Source organism: Chaetodon trifascialis, chromosome 3 (assembly GCF_039877785.1).
Source record: "Chaetodon trifascialis isolate fChaTrf1 chromosome 3, fChaTrf1.hap1, whole genome shotgun sequence".
Taxonomy (NCBI): Eukaryota; Metazoa; Chordata; class Actinopteri; order Chaetodontiformes; family Chaetodontidae; genus Chaetodon; species Chaetodon trifascialis.
In genome coordinates this window covers 19,348,651-19,365,804 of record NC_092058.1, presented here as the reverse complement: position 1 = coordinate 19,365,804, position 17,154 = coordinate 19,348,651, and the positions used below count along the sequence as shown (strand labels likewise).

At 44.0% G+C, this 17,154-nt stretch overlaps 1 protein-coding gene across 8 annotated transcripts in view; it reads left to right on the top strand.

Moving 5' to 3' along the window:
• Nucleotides 1-8,063: 8,063 nt before the first annotated feature.
• kif21b (kinesin family member 21B) overlaps nucleotides 8,064-17,154 on the top strand; it is a 54,761-nt gene continuing 45,670 nt past the window's right edge. For all 8 annotated transcript variants that reach the window (XM_070958286.1, XM_070958285.1, XM_070958284.1 and 5 more), the window contains exon 1: nucleotides 8,064-8,472. In XM_070958286.1, the coding sequence (XP_070814387.1) occupies nucleotides 8,432-8,472 (41 nt within the window). In that variant the 5' untranslated portion in view covers nucleotides 8,064-8,431. The remainder of the gene's footprint in view (nucleotides 8,473-17,154) is intronic.

Genomic DNA, 17,154 nt, shown 5'->3' with positions numbered 1-17,154 from the left:
CCAAAGCCAGCGTCAGGCCTGCGCAGACTGAGTTAGACAGATTAAGTGGCTGTCTTCCATAGTATGAAGTTCCCTCTTTGTGCTTCAGCAGACAGCCTTTGCTTGCTGAGGGACAGACCACAAAGAAGGTATTTTGAACTCAAAACACAGTCACTTTGAAATACATACACTTGATTTGATTAATTCGGACTGTTAAAGGCTCAAACTGCTGAACTTCACAATGCATTTCAAGCCAAAAGTAAAGACTGAGATGATACGGATCCAAATATCTGATGTTCAAATTGCCAATTTTTATTTCTTCATTTAATATTCTTAGACTAATTTAATTGTATGTGCTACAGTGTAACACTAGGTGGAGCTACAGAGCTTCAGTTTGACTACATCTCTCTGTCAGGCTCTGACACCAAATCCCTCCTCAAATTCCAAGTTGCAAGTTCATATGATTTTGGTCACATGTCCTGAGGAGTTAGAGTTAGAGGACTCAAGCAACAAGATGACAAACGGTGCAGTAAAACTAGAGGAAACACCTAACAGACAGACAGACAGACAGACAGACAGACAGACAGACAGACAGACAGACAGACAGACAGACAGACATGTCAGCATAAAACACCTCCTTTCATAGTGTTATATTATTATTTATCTATTATTGGATTAATATTGTAACTGATGCATGTGTAAGTATTTTAATGCTGTAGCTGTTGAGATGGAGCTAATTGTAACCCCTTTATATGCTGTTCAATCTATAACAATGGGTTCTATTTTATAAAATAATATCTTTTATATGTAAATTCTTAAACTGCTCGGTGACTAATAGCAAATGCAATCAAATAAATGTAGCAAACAGTACAATATATCCCTCTGAAGTTTAGTGGCCTATAAACTCACAGAGGATGTTACATTTTCATCCTTTTTTCCGATTCTGTGTATTCACCTATTGTTTGTATTCAAATGTTTTCCTGTTCATGATCCTTGTCATCAATAAAAACAAACAACAACAAAAAAAAACAACAAACATGATGTCTCAAATCTGCTTCATTTATTTCAGCAATATTAAATTATACTGTATTATTACAGTCACATGTGGGCTGTAAATGCAGTTATTTCCACGATGCATTTCGCCCACAATAAAAGTTGTGCTGCTCTCTGTAACAAAACGCATTCAGTCGTCACATCATGTTTTTCCATGTTCCTGTTCCATCTTTTGTTCTCAGTGTTAGCTAACATACTGTTGCACTGTGACAACACATGGCTGTATTGACTTAAAGAGGCCCTTTCACATACTTAATGCTGACATGTCTGACCTTTAGGTAGCTCTCAGATCCTAATCAGCCAGTACTAAGATGCGCAATGCCTCCATTTACTGGATAATGTCTTCTTGGAGGCTGATTTTTTTTTTTCATTTTCCCTGAAAGGTGTCTCTGATGTTTCGTCCCAGTTTATATTTTTCTTTACTGTTGATGTGCATCAAGTAATGGGTTGATACATCGATGTGCAACGGTGTGTGTGTGTGTGTGTGCACGTGTGTCTGTATATATGAGTGTGGGCGCTGGTGTGTCAATGCACTTAGCTTTATTAAGTGATACCGCCCCAGAGTGAGAGGGAGGCTGTTTATAATCAAGTTATTCTGGAGCAGCAATCCAATTTTCCAACACAAAATGGAGTGAAATTGTGTGTGTATGTGTGTGTGTATTTGTGTGATGCTTGTGTATGCGACAGAGGTTGAGATTTTCTACTCTCCTTCTGCATGTTTTTATATTGTATGTGTGCATGCCTGAGTCTGTTCTGAGTGGATGCATCAACTAAAATGGTCCGTAACAGCAAATCATGAGCACGGCCCTGCTGACACTGGTCTCCTGACATGTTGTGGATAAAATAAGGGCAATACAATACAAAGTTGTACATAAAAAATGTTGAAATAACAAAAGTTATCTATAGAGCTCTGTCTCTATGGCTTTAAGGGGAATTTCTGGGGTGTGCTGATGCATCTTATCTTCCATTTTCATGTCATGTGTATGTGTGTGATTAGCCCTTTACACCCTCTTTAGACCTATTTGCTCTGAGAGTCTCTGCGAGCACAAAGAGGCTTTTCTGCCATTTCAGCATCTCTTCCTCTTCCTGTCCCTTTCTGCCTGCCTTCTTCACAGGCTGTTTCCATAGAAACGAGGGGCTGGATTGCCCTCAGAGAGAGATGAGAGGGTAGGTGACGGGGTAAGACGACAGAGAAGATGAGCAGACAAAATGACACTAATTTAATGACAGGCTGCTTCTATGGTGAGCCAGTGAAACTAGCTTGTGATCTTCCTTTCATGAACCGTTAAAATCACAGCCAGATTCACATCAAATTATGTTTACTTTCATTACAGGAAGTGGATTTTTTTTTCCCCAAAATTGGAAGACTGTCAGTAATGTGAATTAGTAGAAACACAGTAGGTATTATGGGTGATATGCTCGAGCCTGACAGACTTTGTGTGTGTGTGGCAGAAAGGGGGGCTGTCACAGATGGACTCTATTAGTCTTTCATGAATGTGTGAGTAAAAGCACTGAGTGGTCCCCTGCTTGGGGCAGGGGACCCAAGAACAACCACTCCTCTCATCTTGACCTCCTCCTCTCATTGCACATGCAGACGCACAGTGGCCTCGTGCCCTGTGATGCAGCAGTAACTCAGTCAATGAGTGTCACCAGCTCCCTGAAACAGCCCGAGGCTGCGGCAGCCACTGTGAGCCATCGTCCAGCCTCCACCCCAGCCGCCGCCCAGTCACAGCCCAGCAGGAAGCATCAGAGCCTGGGCAGAAACGGAGCAAAGTGTGGGTCAGCCTGTGCCCTGGGGATGGAAGCTGGAATGTAGGTCTGCTCTAGAGGGGATCATGTATATGACTCATTACTGATCGCTCAGCACTGTTAGATCCCAGGGTGACTGGTGATCTGTGTGTGATTATATGTCTACACACAGACTCCTCTGGGCTCACATACATACATCCTTAAACTATTATTTATTTCTGCTTTATGCAAAAGTGTGGTAAACCTGGAAGATATATTAATTTAACATCATATTGGGATACAGGTTAAATATTTGTTTCCTGTTCTACAGCGCTACAATGTTCTTTACTTACAGTTGTGAGAAAAGCACCTCCTACTTTAGATTAAAATAATAGCAAAAAATTGGGGGAAATACACTTTCTTGTTGAGCATTAGATGTAAGAAAATCGATGTCACTCTCATATCTGGTGCTAAATAAAAGGCTACAGCCAGCAGCTGATTAGCTCAGTTTAGCATAAAGACCTGAAACACAGACCTCCATTAAAGGTAACAAAATCTGCCTATGAGCATCTCTAAATCTTCCTAATTAACACGTGATATTTAATTTACTCAAACATCTGGACTGCGTATAAGAAAGCGTATGATTCAAAGCCCCACACATATTTACTGGAGTGCTATAAAAAGACAACAGGACACTAACAGCCTTCATCAAGAACTCAGTGCAGCAGTGGAAAACAATACTAGAGACCACCTCAAAGATGTTCACACAGGTAACCATCAGATGTAACAATCCCAAGTAACCACAGTATCAGGAAAAACAAGAAGCTTGAGAAACCAACCTGAAGAAGGAAGAACTAGAGTGAAGATGAACACCACAGTAGATGCAGACCCCCAAACTTGGAGAGTGGCAAATTCCAGGAACAACATCTGAGGTCTTTGTCCAGAAGGGTGCAGCTAAATACTGCACACAACCCTCAAATCAGCAGCAGGTCTCCTTTGGTTAATCTTGCTAACCTCCAGGATTAAACAAATGACATATAATGTGTTAATTAGTGAGCTTTAGAGGAGCTGGTATGCAGATTTTGTAACAGAGCCAGGCTAACATTTACCCTTGTTTACAGTCTTTATGCTAAGCTATGCTAACAGGCTATAGCCTTATATTTAGGGAACAAATATCAGAGCACGATTAGCCTTCTCATCTAACCCTGGGCAAGAAAATGAATAACTATAATACATAATACATTTCAGACAAAGTCAAACACTTTGCATGCATGCAGGCATGACAGAATATCCTGTAACCCAAAGTATCATCAAATTATTTGAATAAAGTCAAAAATATTGTTGTGGTATTTTTGTGATTTTCACTTCCACTCAGCTCAGACATACTTTCAGTACTTTCACTCTCAAAGCTGAGAGTGAAAGCTGAGCTCTGCATGGTTATGGGACAAAGCACTACAGGGGGTCTGGCACTGCCAAGAACAGGCAAGGACCTGCTCTGCATTGTGCCACTGCAGCTGACATACATAAATCTAAAACACATAAGCAGCTCCTCTGTCAAACACATGCAAACATAAAACACAGACACCATCAAACACGTGCGCGCACATCTCATAGACTCAGTCACATATTCCCATTGTGAAGGAAATGAAGGGAAACGTAATTCAACTGCCTGACTTTTCACTCTGCCGATGCACCTGTGTGTCTGCCAGCCAGTGAGACGTCAAATGTGTGTTTGCGTAATCCTGGCCAATTCAAACAGTTTTGTTACGGTAAAGAATGGAGGATTAGTTTATGGAGCTTCAAAGCCAAATATAGAAAACGCATGTGAGGGATTATAGACACATCAAAGAATAAGGATGTAGAATACATTAGGGTGCAGTTTCATCTTCCAGCTCCCTCTCTCCGTCTTATGTCTTGTCTTTTTGCTGAAGGAGGCAACGTGATGCACAGGCTGGAGTGATGAAAGAGAACAGTGGTCCTAAATGCATCACAGGTTTTGCTCACAAGGCTGATATATAGATTTTACACATCACAGTACGAATATAAAGTCCTATATTGTGATGGAAATTTGCCAGAGGGTGATCTTTGCTTTTGTGCATTATCAGTGTATATTTTTTTTTTATCAGTGTAGCAATACAAGACGTCTTATTTCAAAATGAATTGAACATGTGAAAAATAACTGCAGAAAGACTGTGGTACATTAAAGCTGTGAGTCATCTTGTTTGCAGGTCAGGATATAATCACATGCTGCAGAAATGAGAAGATGGGCCATCAAGTAAGATTCATAATGTATGTGTGTGTGTGCGTGTGTGTGCCCATGTATTATGTTGTGGGGACATAAATCTGTTTACACGTTCACTCGCCGTACTTGTGGGGACAAAATGCAGGTCCCCATAATGAAAGTCCTTGAATTTTAGAGTGAAGACTGAGGTTAAGGTTAGGGTAAGTCTCCAGGAAAGTCTATGTGATGTTCTCAAAAATGATTAAAAAAACGTGTGTGAGTGAGTGTGTGTGTGTGTGTGTGTGTGTGTGTGTGTGTGTGTGTGTGTGCATGTGTGCTGCTGGAAGAAGAAAGTGCCAAATCCATGTGGGAGAATGAATTACCGACTTCACCGTGACTGACAGACCAGAGGGCGGCTGGGCTGATTGTATTTGAACGCCTCTTATGTAATTAGGGTGCTGTTTGACTGTGTGTAGCCCTAAATATAGGGATTATGCTGCAGTTTGGCAATTGCAATATTAAAATATCTTGGGGGTTTTATAACCCACACAGTATGGTTATGAAATGTGCTTTTTACATTGGAAAGTGCTGAGGAGGAGGTGGCATACAGAGGAGAAATGAGCCAGAGTGGATTTGAAACCTGTAAACATGCCTGAAAGGGACTTAACACATGCTCAGGAGAACTGCGCTGCCTAATTATGTAATAGTTTGTACGAGTTGGTCTTAAAAGTTCACCAGACGCAAACTAAGGCGGGTGTGTGTTTGTGTGTGCACCACCCCTGTTTGTGTGTTGTCTTGGCCCAGTTGCAGTGGCCGGTTCCCAGCAGATCTAGGAGGATTGTGGCTTTATCCTCATAACTGGATGTTAATCTTGTGTGGAATCCAGCACTGCTCCCTGGGAGCATAGCCTGTCCAGCACTAACATCGCCACCTGGTCCTCGGGACAGCACACACACACACACAAACACACACTGCTGGTCATAAGCTCCTCTGCGCACACAGAATAGGTTTATACTTAATGCAACCATTCACAGACTGTGTTTCATTACATAAAAATGGTGGTGACTGTGCAGGGACGTTTGTCTTATTCACCACTACACAACTGGTTGAGCTGCCTTTGACGTGGTCCAACAGCATCAGGACAAAACCCCACCTAGATGAAGTTGTATGCTTCAGAAGTTGAGAAACTGCCAACTGAGCTGTGTTTGTGTTGTACTGGGAAATAAGTTGCTACAGTTCAGACATGTCACTGGCAAACTGTCAGTTTGAACATGACTCATAGATAATGACGAGGATGAGGATTTGGATAAGTCGGAGGTTCGTGTGGGTTTGACTCTGGCCAGCATAAGACAAAGGGGAAGTGGTTTGGTGACTTTGCACAGATGATTTCAAGCAGTCCAACAGACACTTGGCTGTATCAGCATGAGAAAAGAAACAGAAATGAGGAGGGAAATAGGCAAACCTAGGCAGCACAGATCTACAAGACAGAGGGAAAGGCTGAGGAGGAACAGCATCATGTCTGTTTAACTTAGCTGAGAGAAAGGATTTCAATTTCCCCTTTTGCAGAAATCTGACTCAGCAGGAGAGGGAAGTGAGCAGAGTGTAACTTCCTATCCAAACCAGAGCAAATCAACTCCATCTTCTGCTGGAACATAATAACCTCTGCATGAGTTTCAGCCTTTGACCTTAAGGTGTTTGAACCGGTGGCCCCTCCTTTCCGTCATGGGAACACTCTCCCTCTGTTTATGGCAGTTTAACGGACCTCAGATGTCGCCGCCGGCGGTCGTCCTGCTGGATCTTTATAATCTTTACTGCCCCATATGGGTGTGCTGCTGGGAGGGACCACACTGGTCTGTCGAGCCCGCTGATTGGTCTCTCATGTTCAGTGAAGGCGGGGATAATTCAGCATTTAGCCGAATTGCGTGTCAATCGAATGCGATTATGCTGCTTTCAGGGACTACTCTGTATTATTGTAAACTATAGAAAGTCCATTTAAACTCGGGAAAGAGGGATTGAGATAGGCTACTTGTGCTTTACTTTAGTATTTCTGTTTTTGGCACTGACTATATTTTACTGCACTGCAGTTATTTGTTGGCTATAGTTAATTTGTAGATTAATATTTTACATGAAATCATGTAATCAGCCTAAAAAATATGATTCATTGTTAAAGATTAAACTACACAACAGTATATAAAAAAGTTACCTCCACCATGACCAGCTGCAATGTGTCCTGTTTACTCGCATACATGCATAGGTTTATAGTAACAACCACTGTAAAATACAATAATATACCACTAAGAAGAGTCAAGTTACTTGTATAATTTTTTGTTTTTTCTTTGGCATTGTAATATTGCCTTATTGTGGAGGGGCACTCTACTGATTTTAAACATCAAGTTCAGTTTATTTGTCAGGGGGAGCACTACTCAAACTGGATAAACAGTTGTATAATGTATTTTGTGGCTCTGCAGGGAACTTTCCAAAGTTCAGACTTAAATTTTAAGCAGAAAACCTTTGATGCTTAAAATAAGTGGGCATTAAGAATCTATTGTGAGATGCAGTGTTTTGGAACTTGACCCATACTAGGCACTAAAAGCTGTTTATCTCAGTCTCTGCTGCATCAGTCTGGACCATTATTTTCTTTACCAGTTTCAATGTATCTCCCGTGAGTCCCCCAACTTTATGGCATGCTAAATTGCTGGAAACCCCCTTTAAATAAAGGATCTGAATATTTCTTCCACCAGGACCTTTTTGTTCATATACAGCACACGCTTATTGTTTTAGGAATATTCTGAATTTGCATGATACAACTCAGACAGACAGCTGAGCCAGCATTGTCTCTATCCATATCCATGGTGATGAGTGTGGCAACTGGTAAATAACTATTGATTTATCATTTTCCATTCCAGTCTTATATCTGGGTGAAATGACACTCCTTAAACCCCTGTAGTGCACTGTGAGTGGTAATGTATTGATTTTCGAGTGGCCAGAACCGTCTGCACAACCGCTCCAGTTGTTTTTAAAATTTCCGACAGCCCATGAAGGCAGCATTACCCCCTACAGTTTACGGTCTCTGCGCTGCTTCAACGTGATCGCGTCTGTGTGAGAGCAGCGGTGTGCTTTCAGAGGAGCGCTCATACACTTCTCTCAGACGCACTTTAAACAGGATGTAGCGACTGAGACAGAGCACGGAAAGAGAAAAAGAAAAAAAGCGGGTTAAACTCTGCGATGTGACAACTACCAGCGAGCCAGAAATGAGCGCCACAGCGGAGGAGAAGCAGACGACAGGAGGAGTCCCGATGAGGCAGCTTGCCGCCGGCAGGTCTTGACGGCTGCTCCCGCTGACCTGAGACGCCCCGTACCGCCGCAGCACTGCACGGTTTCCACACACACACCGAAAAGCCAACGTAGCCGACATCCTCCACATCCCGTCGGTGAACATTGAAAGCGATAATGGCGAGCCTGGGCGACTGCTGTGTGAAGGTGGCGTTGAGGTAAGCCTCCTACGTCTGTCTGCTGGAAATCTGCCGACCTTAGCAGACCACATTGTGTCTGTGGCTCCTGGCGATCAATTAAACGCATCCCGCACACCTATCGTCTTATTTTACACAGGATACAGCAGGTTACACAGCCTCGGAGTCTTACACCTTGTGTTGTAATACGTGGGTGGTGCTCTGCACAGTATTGATCAGGCAGCACCACGCTATCTCCATATGATTGTTTTCATGTATAAGTTCTGCACAGCATTGACACGTTTCATGTGAAGCGGCGGTCTGCGTTCAGGGTTTAACATTGGGTGAAGTGACAAGGACAGCAGCAGCCAGGTGCAGGGAGGAGAATGGGCGTTTCTCTCCAAACCTTTTTTTTTTTTTTTTTTTGCATTATTATTCTCACAGGCAACTACCTGCAGTCTCACCTTATCCTAACCGTGCTGTGAACGCCTCATATGGCTCAGATTCAAGCAGGGCTTGAAAGCAGAGGCTCTTTAATTTTTTATTTATTTTTTAAATTCGGCCTCTGCAAATGAGTCGAGCACAAAGAGATGCTCTCCTTCAGAGCTGTGTCATTCACTGCCTTTGTTGGAAATGCACCCAAAAGCTCGGGCAGCACAGCAGCTGTTGGCTTCATGTCAACAGATATTAGCAGCCCATCGATTGAGAGTGCCAAGGCTAAATGCTGATTTGAAAGAGATCATTTAAATAGGCATGTGCTGCTGGCCACGCGCGCCTCTGAAACTGGGAGGCATGACTGGAGTGTGATGGGGGCTGCGTCTGTAATCACCCTCATTTTGCAGTGAGTGGAGCTGAGGCGGTGGTCTGACAGACCCACTGTCCTTCAGCTCGGACGCCCCTAGATTCACAGAAGCTAATGAATCCTACTAGGTCACAGTGAGAGTCCTTTATGAGAGGATGAGCATCGTATAACACAGATGCAAAGGTGATTAAAATAGGCATCCATACACCCTCTCTGTGCAAATGTAAAGCAAGTGCAACAAAGTAATATTGAAATTCAACCATTCCTCCTCGAGGAACCTTTTGAGGTTCTCAAACCCCAGTTTGGGACCCATTGATTGAGCTCAGTGGGGGTTGAAAATGAAGTTGGGGGGGGGGGGTCGGCCCAGGAGAGCAGCCTTTTAAGACCAACGTTACAACCGATGGCCCCATTTCCCCAGGGGAAGTTTCAGAGTCAGCTGTCAATCAGCCGCTGAGTGACTCTCCTTTGTGCTTGTTCACAGCGACAACTGTAACAGGAAGTGGGGTGGGTGGTGCTGACTGAAAAAAGCAAAGAAAAAAAGGTGAAAAGAGAAGCCACAGAGACGGCTGGTGGCTGCTGCTCAACTGAAGTTATTGATTAAAGTCCGGTGAGCGAATCGGAGGCTTGTTGACAGCTGAATGAGTGAAGGCGACACATTTCACTACACACGCCACACGTCCGCCGGTGTGCTGAGCTGTCTGCGTCTTCTTTGTGGTGATGCAATATGGTCATGATCCTCAGTGTGTAAGCTTGCTTTTCACTGCTAAACTCACGGCCTCCTCAGCAAGAGGAGGCCAAGCATCAGAATCACAGCAGCACCTTTTAAATCAGTTTTATTAGCACAAGCCTCACATTGTAATTAAACAGCGTTTGTGTAATTGCACGGCTACGCTGGTGGGCGAGCTAGCACTGCTCCTTTTCATCATGTGTGATCTGCGTGTGTATTTACATGCCCTGTGAGCGCCACCAAAAGCGCCTGAGTTTGACAGGAAATGGGAAGCCCACAAATAAACACAGAGAGAAGGATAACTTCCTGCCGTACAAACGACGCTTTTCCCAATGACCGCCGATGGTCTTTCTTTTTTTTTTCCCTGAGAAAGTCGGCCGACGATAAGAGAGGATGGTCTTTAATTGCTCCCATGTTGTGCAGACCCTCGGGCAGACTGCATACAGCTCTGTATTTGTGTGTGAGTCTGACATAGTCTGAGTCGCCAGCATCCATTTCCTGAATGTCTGCACTGCTTTCCCCTAAACAATGTCCATATAACTAATGCCATGACCTACAATCCTGCACTCAGACCTGACTGCCCGAGGACTGGATGTGGACACACACACACACACACACACACACACACACACACGCTCACGCACACACTGACTTAAAGTCAATAGTTCTGCATTGCAGTCAAACACGACAAGATGCATGTAATGTAACTCCCTCCTAAGTGGCTGCTGTTCAGTTGCGTCTGGCTTGGCTCTTCCATCTTTGTGCAGCTGTGTTCAGTCACAGGAGAAGCTCAGTCTGATGCAAATGGGCTATGAGAGCGAGACGACTCCCACATTTTCTCAGTCATTTGAACCCCACTCACACAGACATACGTGCAGTTTCAGTTCACCTCAAGAAAACCTCCTCCTCCTCCTCCTCCGGTTGATTGTATATCGAGTGCTGCATTTGGCCCAGATTGAAAGCTTTATGCTGGCGCTCTCTCAGAGCGTGCACATGCTTCTATAAATGTCAATAATTCATCTTTTGTGTGTATGCATGTATGTTGGGTGTAATTTGACAAGAGACTTATGAGCAGTGTAACTTTCCATTTGCATATCGATCTCTTTCCTGCTGTTTCTCTGCAGCTCTGCCACTTACTCATTTCAGACCGGGGAGCAACTCTTGTCATCTTCTGCTGAAGTGCTAAGTCAGCCTCCATGGCTGTGTATAAATAGACACAAAGACAAATCTGTTTAGCGCTGTTGTGGTCTTTGACCTTGTGACTGTTGCTTGATGTTCTCACCTTAACAGACTTGTCCTCCAGGCTGTCCTCTCCGTCTGATTTGAGCTCTGTTGCCAAAAAAAGACCCGAAGAATTACCAAAGAATGATTCATCAGCCCTGGATGTTCTGTGCATCTGTGGTTCCAGATGATGACAGAAATGGAAAAAAAACTTAACAAAATATTCAGTGTTCTTTCAGACCCCACATGTGGGTGATTTGGACAGTTATGACGCAGAGCATTTTTGCTTAAAGGCGCTCAACTGAGGAAAAGGATTATCTTTCGTCTCTCTGGTCATCTGCTAGCATGTTGATCAACCGGCCTGAAGTAGCGCTCTGCTGCAGCACAAAAGTTGATCATAAATCCATAAAAGTGCTGTGGACTTTTGCCACGCCACGACCAAAACACTGGCTTCAAAACAAAACAGAGTAGCGGAATACAACTGCGGAAGGGGCCCCTCACAGCTGATACACAAAGGCTTTAAATGGCAGTAAAAAAAAAAGGTTGTGTTTCGTTGTTGGACGTATGTCCTGTGTAGGCTACCAGTCTCGTCTGTTTCCTGTGTGTGTTAATCGTTTGCCGCACAGGCTCTGTCTGGGTTGCAAACCTCCCTGGGGGGTTGCCTTTAAACTGACTGGGTTCTGGTGGGAACTCGTGGAAGTGTTTTTCTGTGTGAGTTGTCAGCCTGCTTGTCACACGCTTGTGCCGCAGTGCAATCTCCTCATGAGTGCATTCTTACACTTGGTCTCAACATTCACCCCCCCCTGCAGATTTACAGTCGCTGGTCGGGAAAAGTGAAAGCAGTTTTTTGCGTTGTTGATGGGAGTCGCCGCTGAAGTTGTTTCCAATCAGTGATTTTGCCTGATCCGAGGGAAGAGGAGCAGGAAACGTGACAGGGCACACACCCAAGTCGTCCGTCCACAGCTGTGCATCACTTCCCCCTCACGCTGGCCTGCTGGGTCACATGTTTTTTTGTTGTTGCCTTTCAGTCCTAGCAGTGCTAACAGTTTTGTGGTATGAGTGCTGAAGAAACCGCCTGTCCAGGATTGCTGAGCATTGCGTGTGTGCAGTATGTACTGTATATGTGTGTGTCACTGCAGTGCAGATGAAGGAAACCTCTGACATGAGACCTGAAGGTTGATAAAAACAACATGGACAATCAGGCTGCACAGGCTCAGGGGCTTTACAGGCAGACTGTGGCCAAGGAGGTGTTGCGGGACAAAGAAGTTAGTGAGGTTGCTGAGCTACATCCCATAATAATCCTGCTTCTAAAAACAATAGCACAACTTTTCTTAATGACACGTCTGATGATAGGTGCACAATAGAGCTTTTTGATGATGTTTTTTTTTGACGGCCTGACCGTCAGGGACGTGGTGCTCGTGTGCGTGTAGAGCACAGCACAGGCATTAAAAGCAGTTGTGCAACTGGGCTGTTGATGAACTTGTCCCCGTTCAGTGCATCAGCACTCCCAAATGGCGTGCTGCTGTTGCAGAATGACTTCCTGTAATGCTGCGGCTGGACTATCCACACTTTCTTGTTCACTTCCTGCTTTGTGAGCTGCTGATGAGCCCGTTGACACGATTCAGTGAAGACCTCAGTGAGAGCGTGAAACTGAAGGAAAACAGACTTGAAGTTAAGCCTCGGGCCATTTTTTATAAACCCCCTAAGAGTCAGTCTACTGCTCTGCAGCCTGAGTGAGAGAATCAGCTCAGTCCTGCTTTATAAAAACACATTTTTCTGCTCTTCTGCTGCAATAAAGGCCCGTTGTCTTGGACTTCAGAATGGAAAACACGATTGATCACGAGCATGCTGCGTTCTCTGATCCCACCTCAAGACTTCCCTCTAAACGATCTTTTTATTTTCTCTTGCTCAAGCTTGTCTGCACCATGAGCAAAATAAAGCGTGAGACTGTGACCAAAGTGCTGGAAAGTCACCAGCTTTCTCTCCCCCAAGCTCCTTCCACCTCCAATTCGCCCACTTGTGCACGTGCACAGACACAATGACACACACAAACGCACACACACACAGATCTGTATTTATTTGAATTCGTCCATTTGAATTCAGTGAGAAATGAAAGGCTCCTCAGTCTGAACATTTGCATTTTTCTGTTATCAGGGTCTCATCGTATGTCAGCTGGAGCTGGCTTTCTATAATAATTTATGCTGCTTGGACACAAGAACAGCTTTTTAACAGATTGTACGGCAGTACAGAAAACAATTCATTTCCTAATTTTTTCCAGCATTTTGGTTAGACTTAAATACATTTCTGTAGTCTGCGTGTTTGATGAACCATTTAACCAGTTTGTGTGTGTTGACATTGTTGTGGTCACTTAGAAATCACTGGGGATCTGTGTGTGTGTGTGTGTGTGTGGGGGGTGGGGGGGTGGGAGGGGGGATGAGGCGTAGCAGAGGCCCTTTAAACAGAGCACCTCTTGGGTGAGCGTAGACAGAGGACACAGTGTGAATGAGTCTGATGTCACTGCAGGCCTTTGTGCTCTGTGCTGAGTTTGCACACACACACACACACACACACACACACACACACACACACAGCCAGACACACACAGACAGATAAAGACACACTGAGCAAAGGCAGAGAATTGGAGGGTAAATGGGGATGAAGACCAGGCCATATTTTCAGACAGGAAAGGCCGAAAGAAAGAGGTTTGTGGAGTCCATTTTCGATGTTGTCTTTGTTTTAGAAGCTGCTCTCCGTCCTCTGAAAAGAGCAATGCTTCCTGCGATTCAACACAACAAATACAAAGAAAAATCAAAGAGGAAAAGATACGCAGGAGGGTGGCGGACAAAGGGGGTGGGCGTGTGTGTCTTCTGTTGTCAAAAGGGCTACTGTAGCGTGCAAACATGAGCTCTTAGCCAAACATGCAGTCAGTCTGCATTGGGTGCGTCCATGTGTGTGCATGCGTGTGCGTACGTCTGAGCATCGTGTGTATGAATAATTTGGGCACAGCTGCACGTGTTTGCCATATTCCCGCAGAGGGAGGAAGAGGCAGAGGGATGAAGGCCCTCAGGTGTTGTGTCTAGACTGTATAGAGTTGATTCACCTCTCTGTTTAAATGTTTAATATCTTTTCTAAACAGTCTAAAATTACACTCCTGATTTTTTTCACGTGTGAACTGAGTGACAGGAGTGTAAAATCTAATAATTCTTTTCCTCCTACTCTCTTATTAATCACTTTGTCTCTTTTGTGCCTTTCTAAACATACACTTAAACACACACACACTCACACACACACATCTTGCCTCGGCCCCTGACAGCATTGCTCACTGTAAGCAGGTCAGCGCTTCTGCGGGAGAGCTTTGCTGTGCTCTTTCTGTCTCTTCGCTGTGTCCATCTGAAATGGAATTATTCATATTCACAATGTTGTTCCTCCTGAATTCATTTAAGTGAATTTTTTTAGCCCCCTGTGCCCTTCCTGAACAGCAAAATTGGATTTAGCTCGGTGAGTGAGTGAGTGTAGATATTAGGGACAAGACAAAAGACGTGAAGCTCTCTGAATGTGGGCCAGAGAGTGTTTGTGCGCATGCTTCAGTAGAGCTGCTGTCAGTGTGTGTGAGTGTGTGTGCGTGTGTGTGTGTGTGTGTGTGTGTGTGTGTGTGTGTGTGTGTGTGTGTGTGTGTGTGTGTGTGTGTGTGTGTGTGTGTGTGTGTGTGTGTGTGTGTGTGTTAGACCAGCTGGCCCATAATCACCTCCAGTGCTAAGTAGCTTAATCACTGCTGGAGTTTGTGTCTCTGAGTTTGTTTTGTGTTGTGGTGTGTGAATGGAGAGATGTGACAGCAGGCCGTGGCTTTAAAACAGCTGAATTCAGCAGGAAATGTCGAACTGAACTGATATTTGGCTGCTTTAGAAGTGAATTTATCCTATACAATTTTAATTTGACCAACTCAGCCTGCGAGTGCTAGTTAGCAAGTGTTAGCATGTCAACGCGCTAAACAAAAATGGTCAACAGGGTAAACAGTATAGCTGCTCAACATCAGTATGTTAGCATTGCCATTGTGAGCGTATTAGCCCACTGATGTTAGCATTTGGTCCTGTTGATACTGTTGCTTGTTTTAAAGATAATCAAATAAACAGAAATAAGACTTTTCCTTTTAACAGTGATGAGTAGAAAAATCTGGGATGTAGGACGCTAGCTAGACGGACAGTGTAAGAGATGTTTTTGGCTAATCCTGTATAGTGAGGCAAAGAAGCTAATAAGATGCTAATTGACAACACACAGCTATTGAGAAAATATGGGCAATGAGTGTAACTGTACATCAGCCATATGTAAGCAGTTTTTTTTCTCATATATGATGAGATTGTATTGATTAGCACAGTGAAATGATCTTGTAGTTGTTGATTCAGGAAGTGTCTTGAACATGCATCAAAGTATGAAGAGGTGGTAGAAGTCATTAAGATTATTTGTGGGCCATGTTGCCTGCACTACGCTACCACACTGAAATACAAAAAAAGACTTGAAAGTGGATACTGGAGTGAATTTATATCCATAAAATGGCACTGAAGGCATAGACTTACAACTTTAATTCTGCGCAGATACATAGGCTAGTAGGATAAACTAGCTTAACACCCCTTCTGGTAGAAAATTAGCATTTGCCAAATTTAGCTGAAGCTCATTATCTTGTCTGCTCCACCATTCATCATTCGACTAATCACCATTATTCCAAGATCAAAGAGCATTTTTTGATTTACTCTACTTCTACGCTGACATTTAAGGAGAATACGCGTGTGTGCATGTACCTGACAGAAAAGCCAGGTCTTTAGCCCCTGGCTAGGTTCACATTCCTGCAGACAGACAGACAGACAGACAGACGTGGTGCGTGGCTACATTAGCACTCATGCTTAATGCTGTCTGACAGAGTGGGAGGCCGGGCTGGTGGTAATGCTAACCAGCCCTCCAGGGAGGCAGACAGACAAGCCGAGTCATGGCAGCAGTCTGCAGCTCAGCGCAGCGTGTTGTTCACTGTGTGTGTGTGGAGGAAAAAGGTGAATGCAGCCACAGGTTTCGGCAGATACGTGTTTGACTGGCGACCTTTACATTCTTGAAATATATCACCAAAGCACACAAATATGCCATGATTCCCAGTATTTTGTTTGGCTGTGTGTACTGCAGTTGAAGCCTTCTAGGTCTATCAGACAACATGAGAAACACCATTTCATATTTGAATAATTCACATATTGGCCCATGTGACATGCAAAATGCCTCATGTGAAAACATCAATTTCACATATAATATGGTGTGCAAAATGTGAAAACTCGTTAGATGCACATGTGGGTTTCAAATGTTCACTTGTTCTGCATGACAATGGCATCCACATCGTATTCCACATGTGAACACACTTATTTTTTAAAGATCCTGGGTGATTAAAAGCCAAATGAGAACCACATTTTGACTTTATGAAGGACTGCTTCTTGTTACCACTTTCCCTACAATCTTTGATCTTTTTATGAACTCCCCACTGGGTCTCCCAGTGCCACTGCCATAATTTAGTTCCACGCTGGATCAATTTGTGACATAGTTTGTCAGTCAAGTCTATCTCTGACAGTATCTAGACTGTAGGTATTCAAATAGAAGCTGGTATTGAAATTATACTCAGTCATGGCGCAAAGAGGCACTTTGGCTGAAAGCAGTATTCATCAAAAACAACAAATGTTACTCTAATGGCCAGTGCTTGTTGAAGCTAATTGGCATCAAGCAGACATTGGCTAGCACCTCTCTGACCTTGACAAGGCCGTCTGTCATGAAAATGTAGGAAAGGAAGCTAATTTGATTCTTTCTTCTGCCTCCACCTCCCCCCATGGAGCAGCAGCAGACAGAGCAGACGAGGGGGGAAGGAAGGGAAACGAGGAGGTGGGGTGAGGAGGTGGGGTGGGGATTGACCCAGAATCAGCTCCGATGATGCGGACTGATGTGCCCTTGT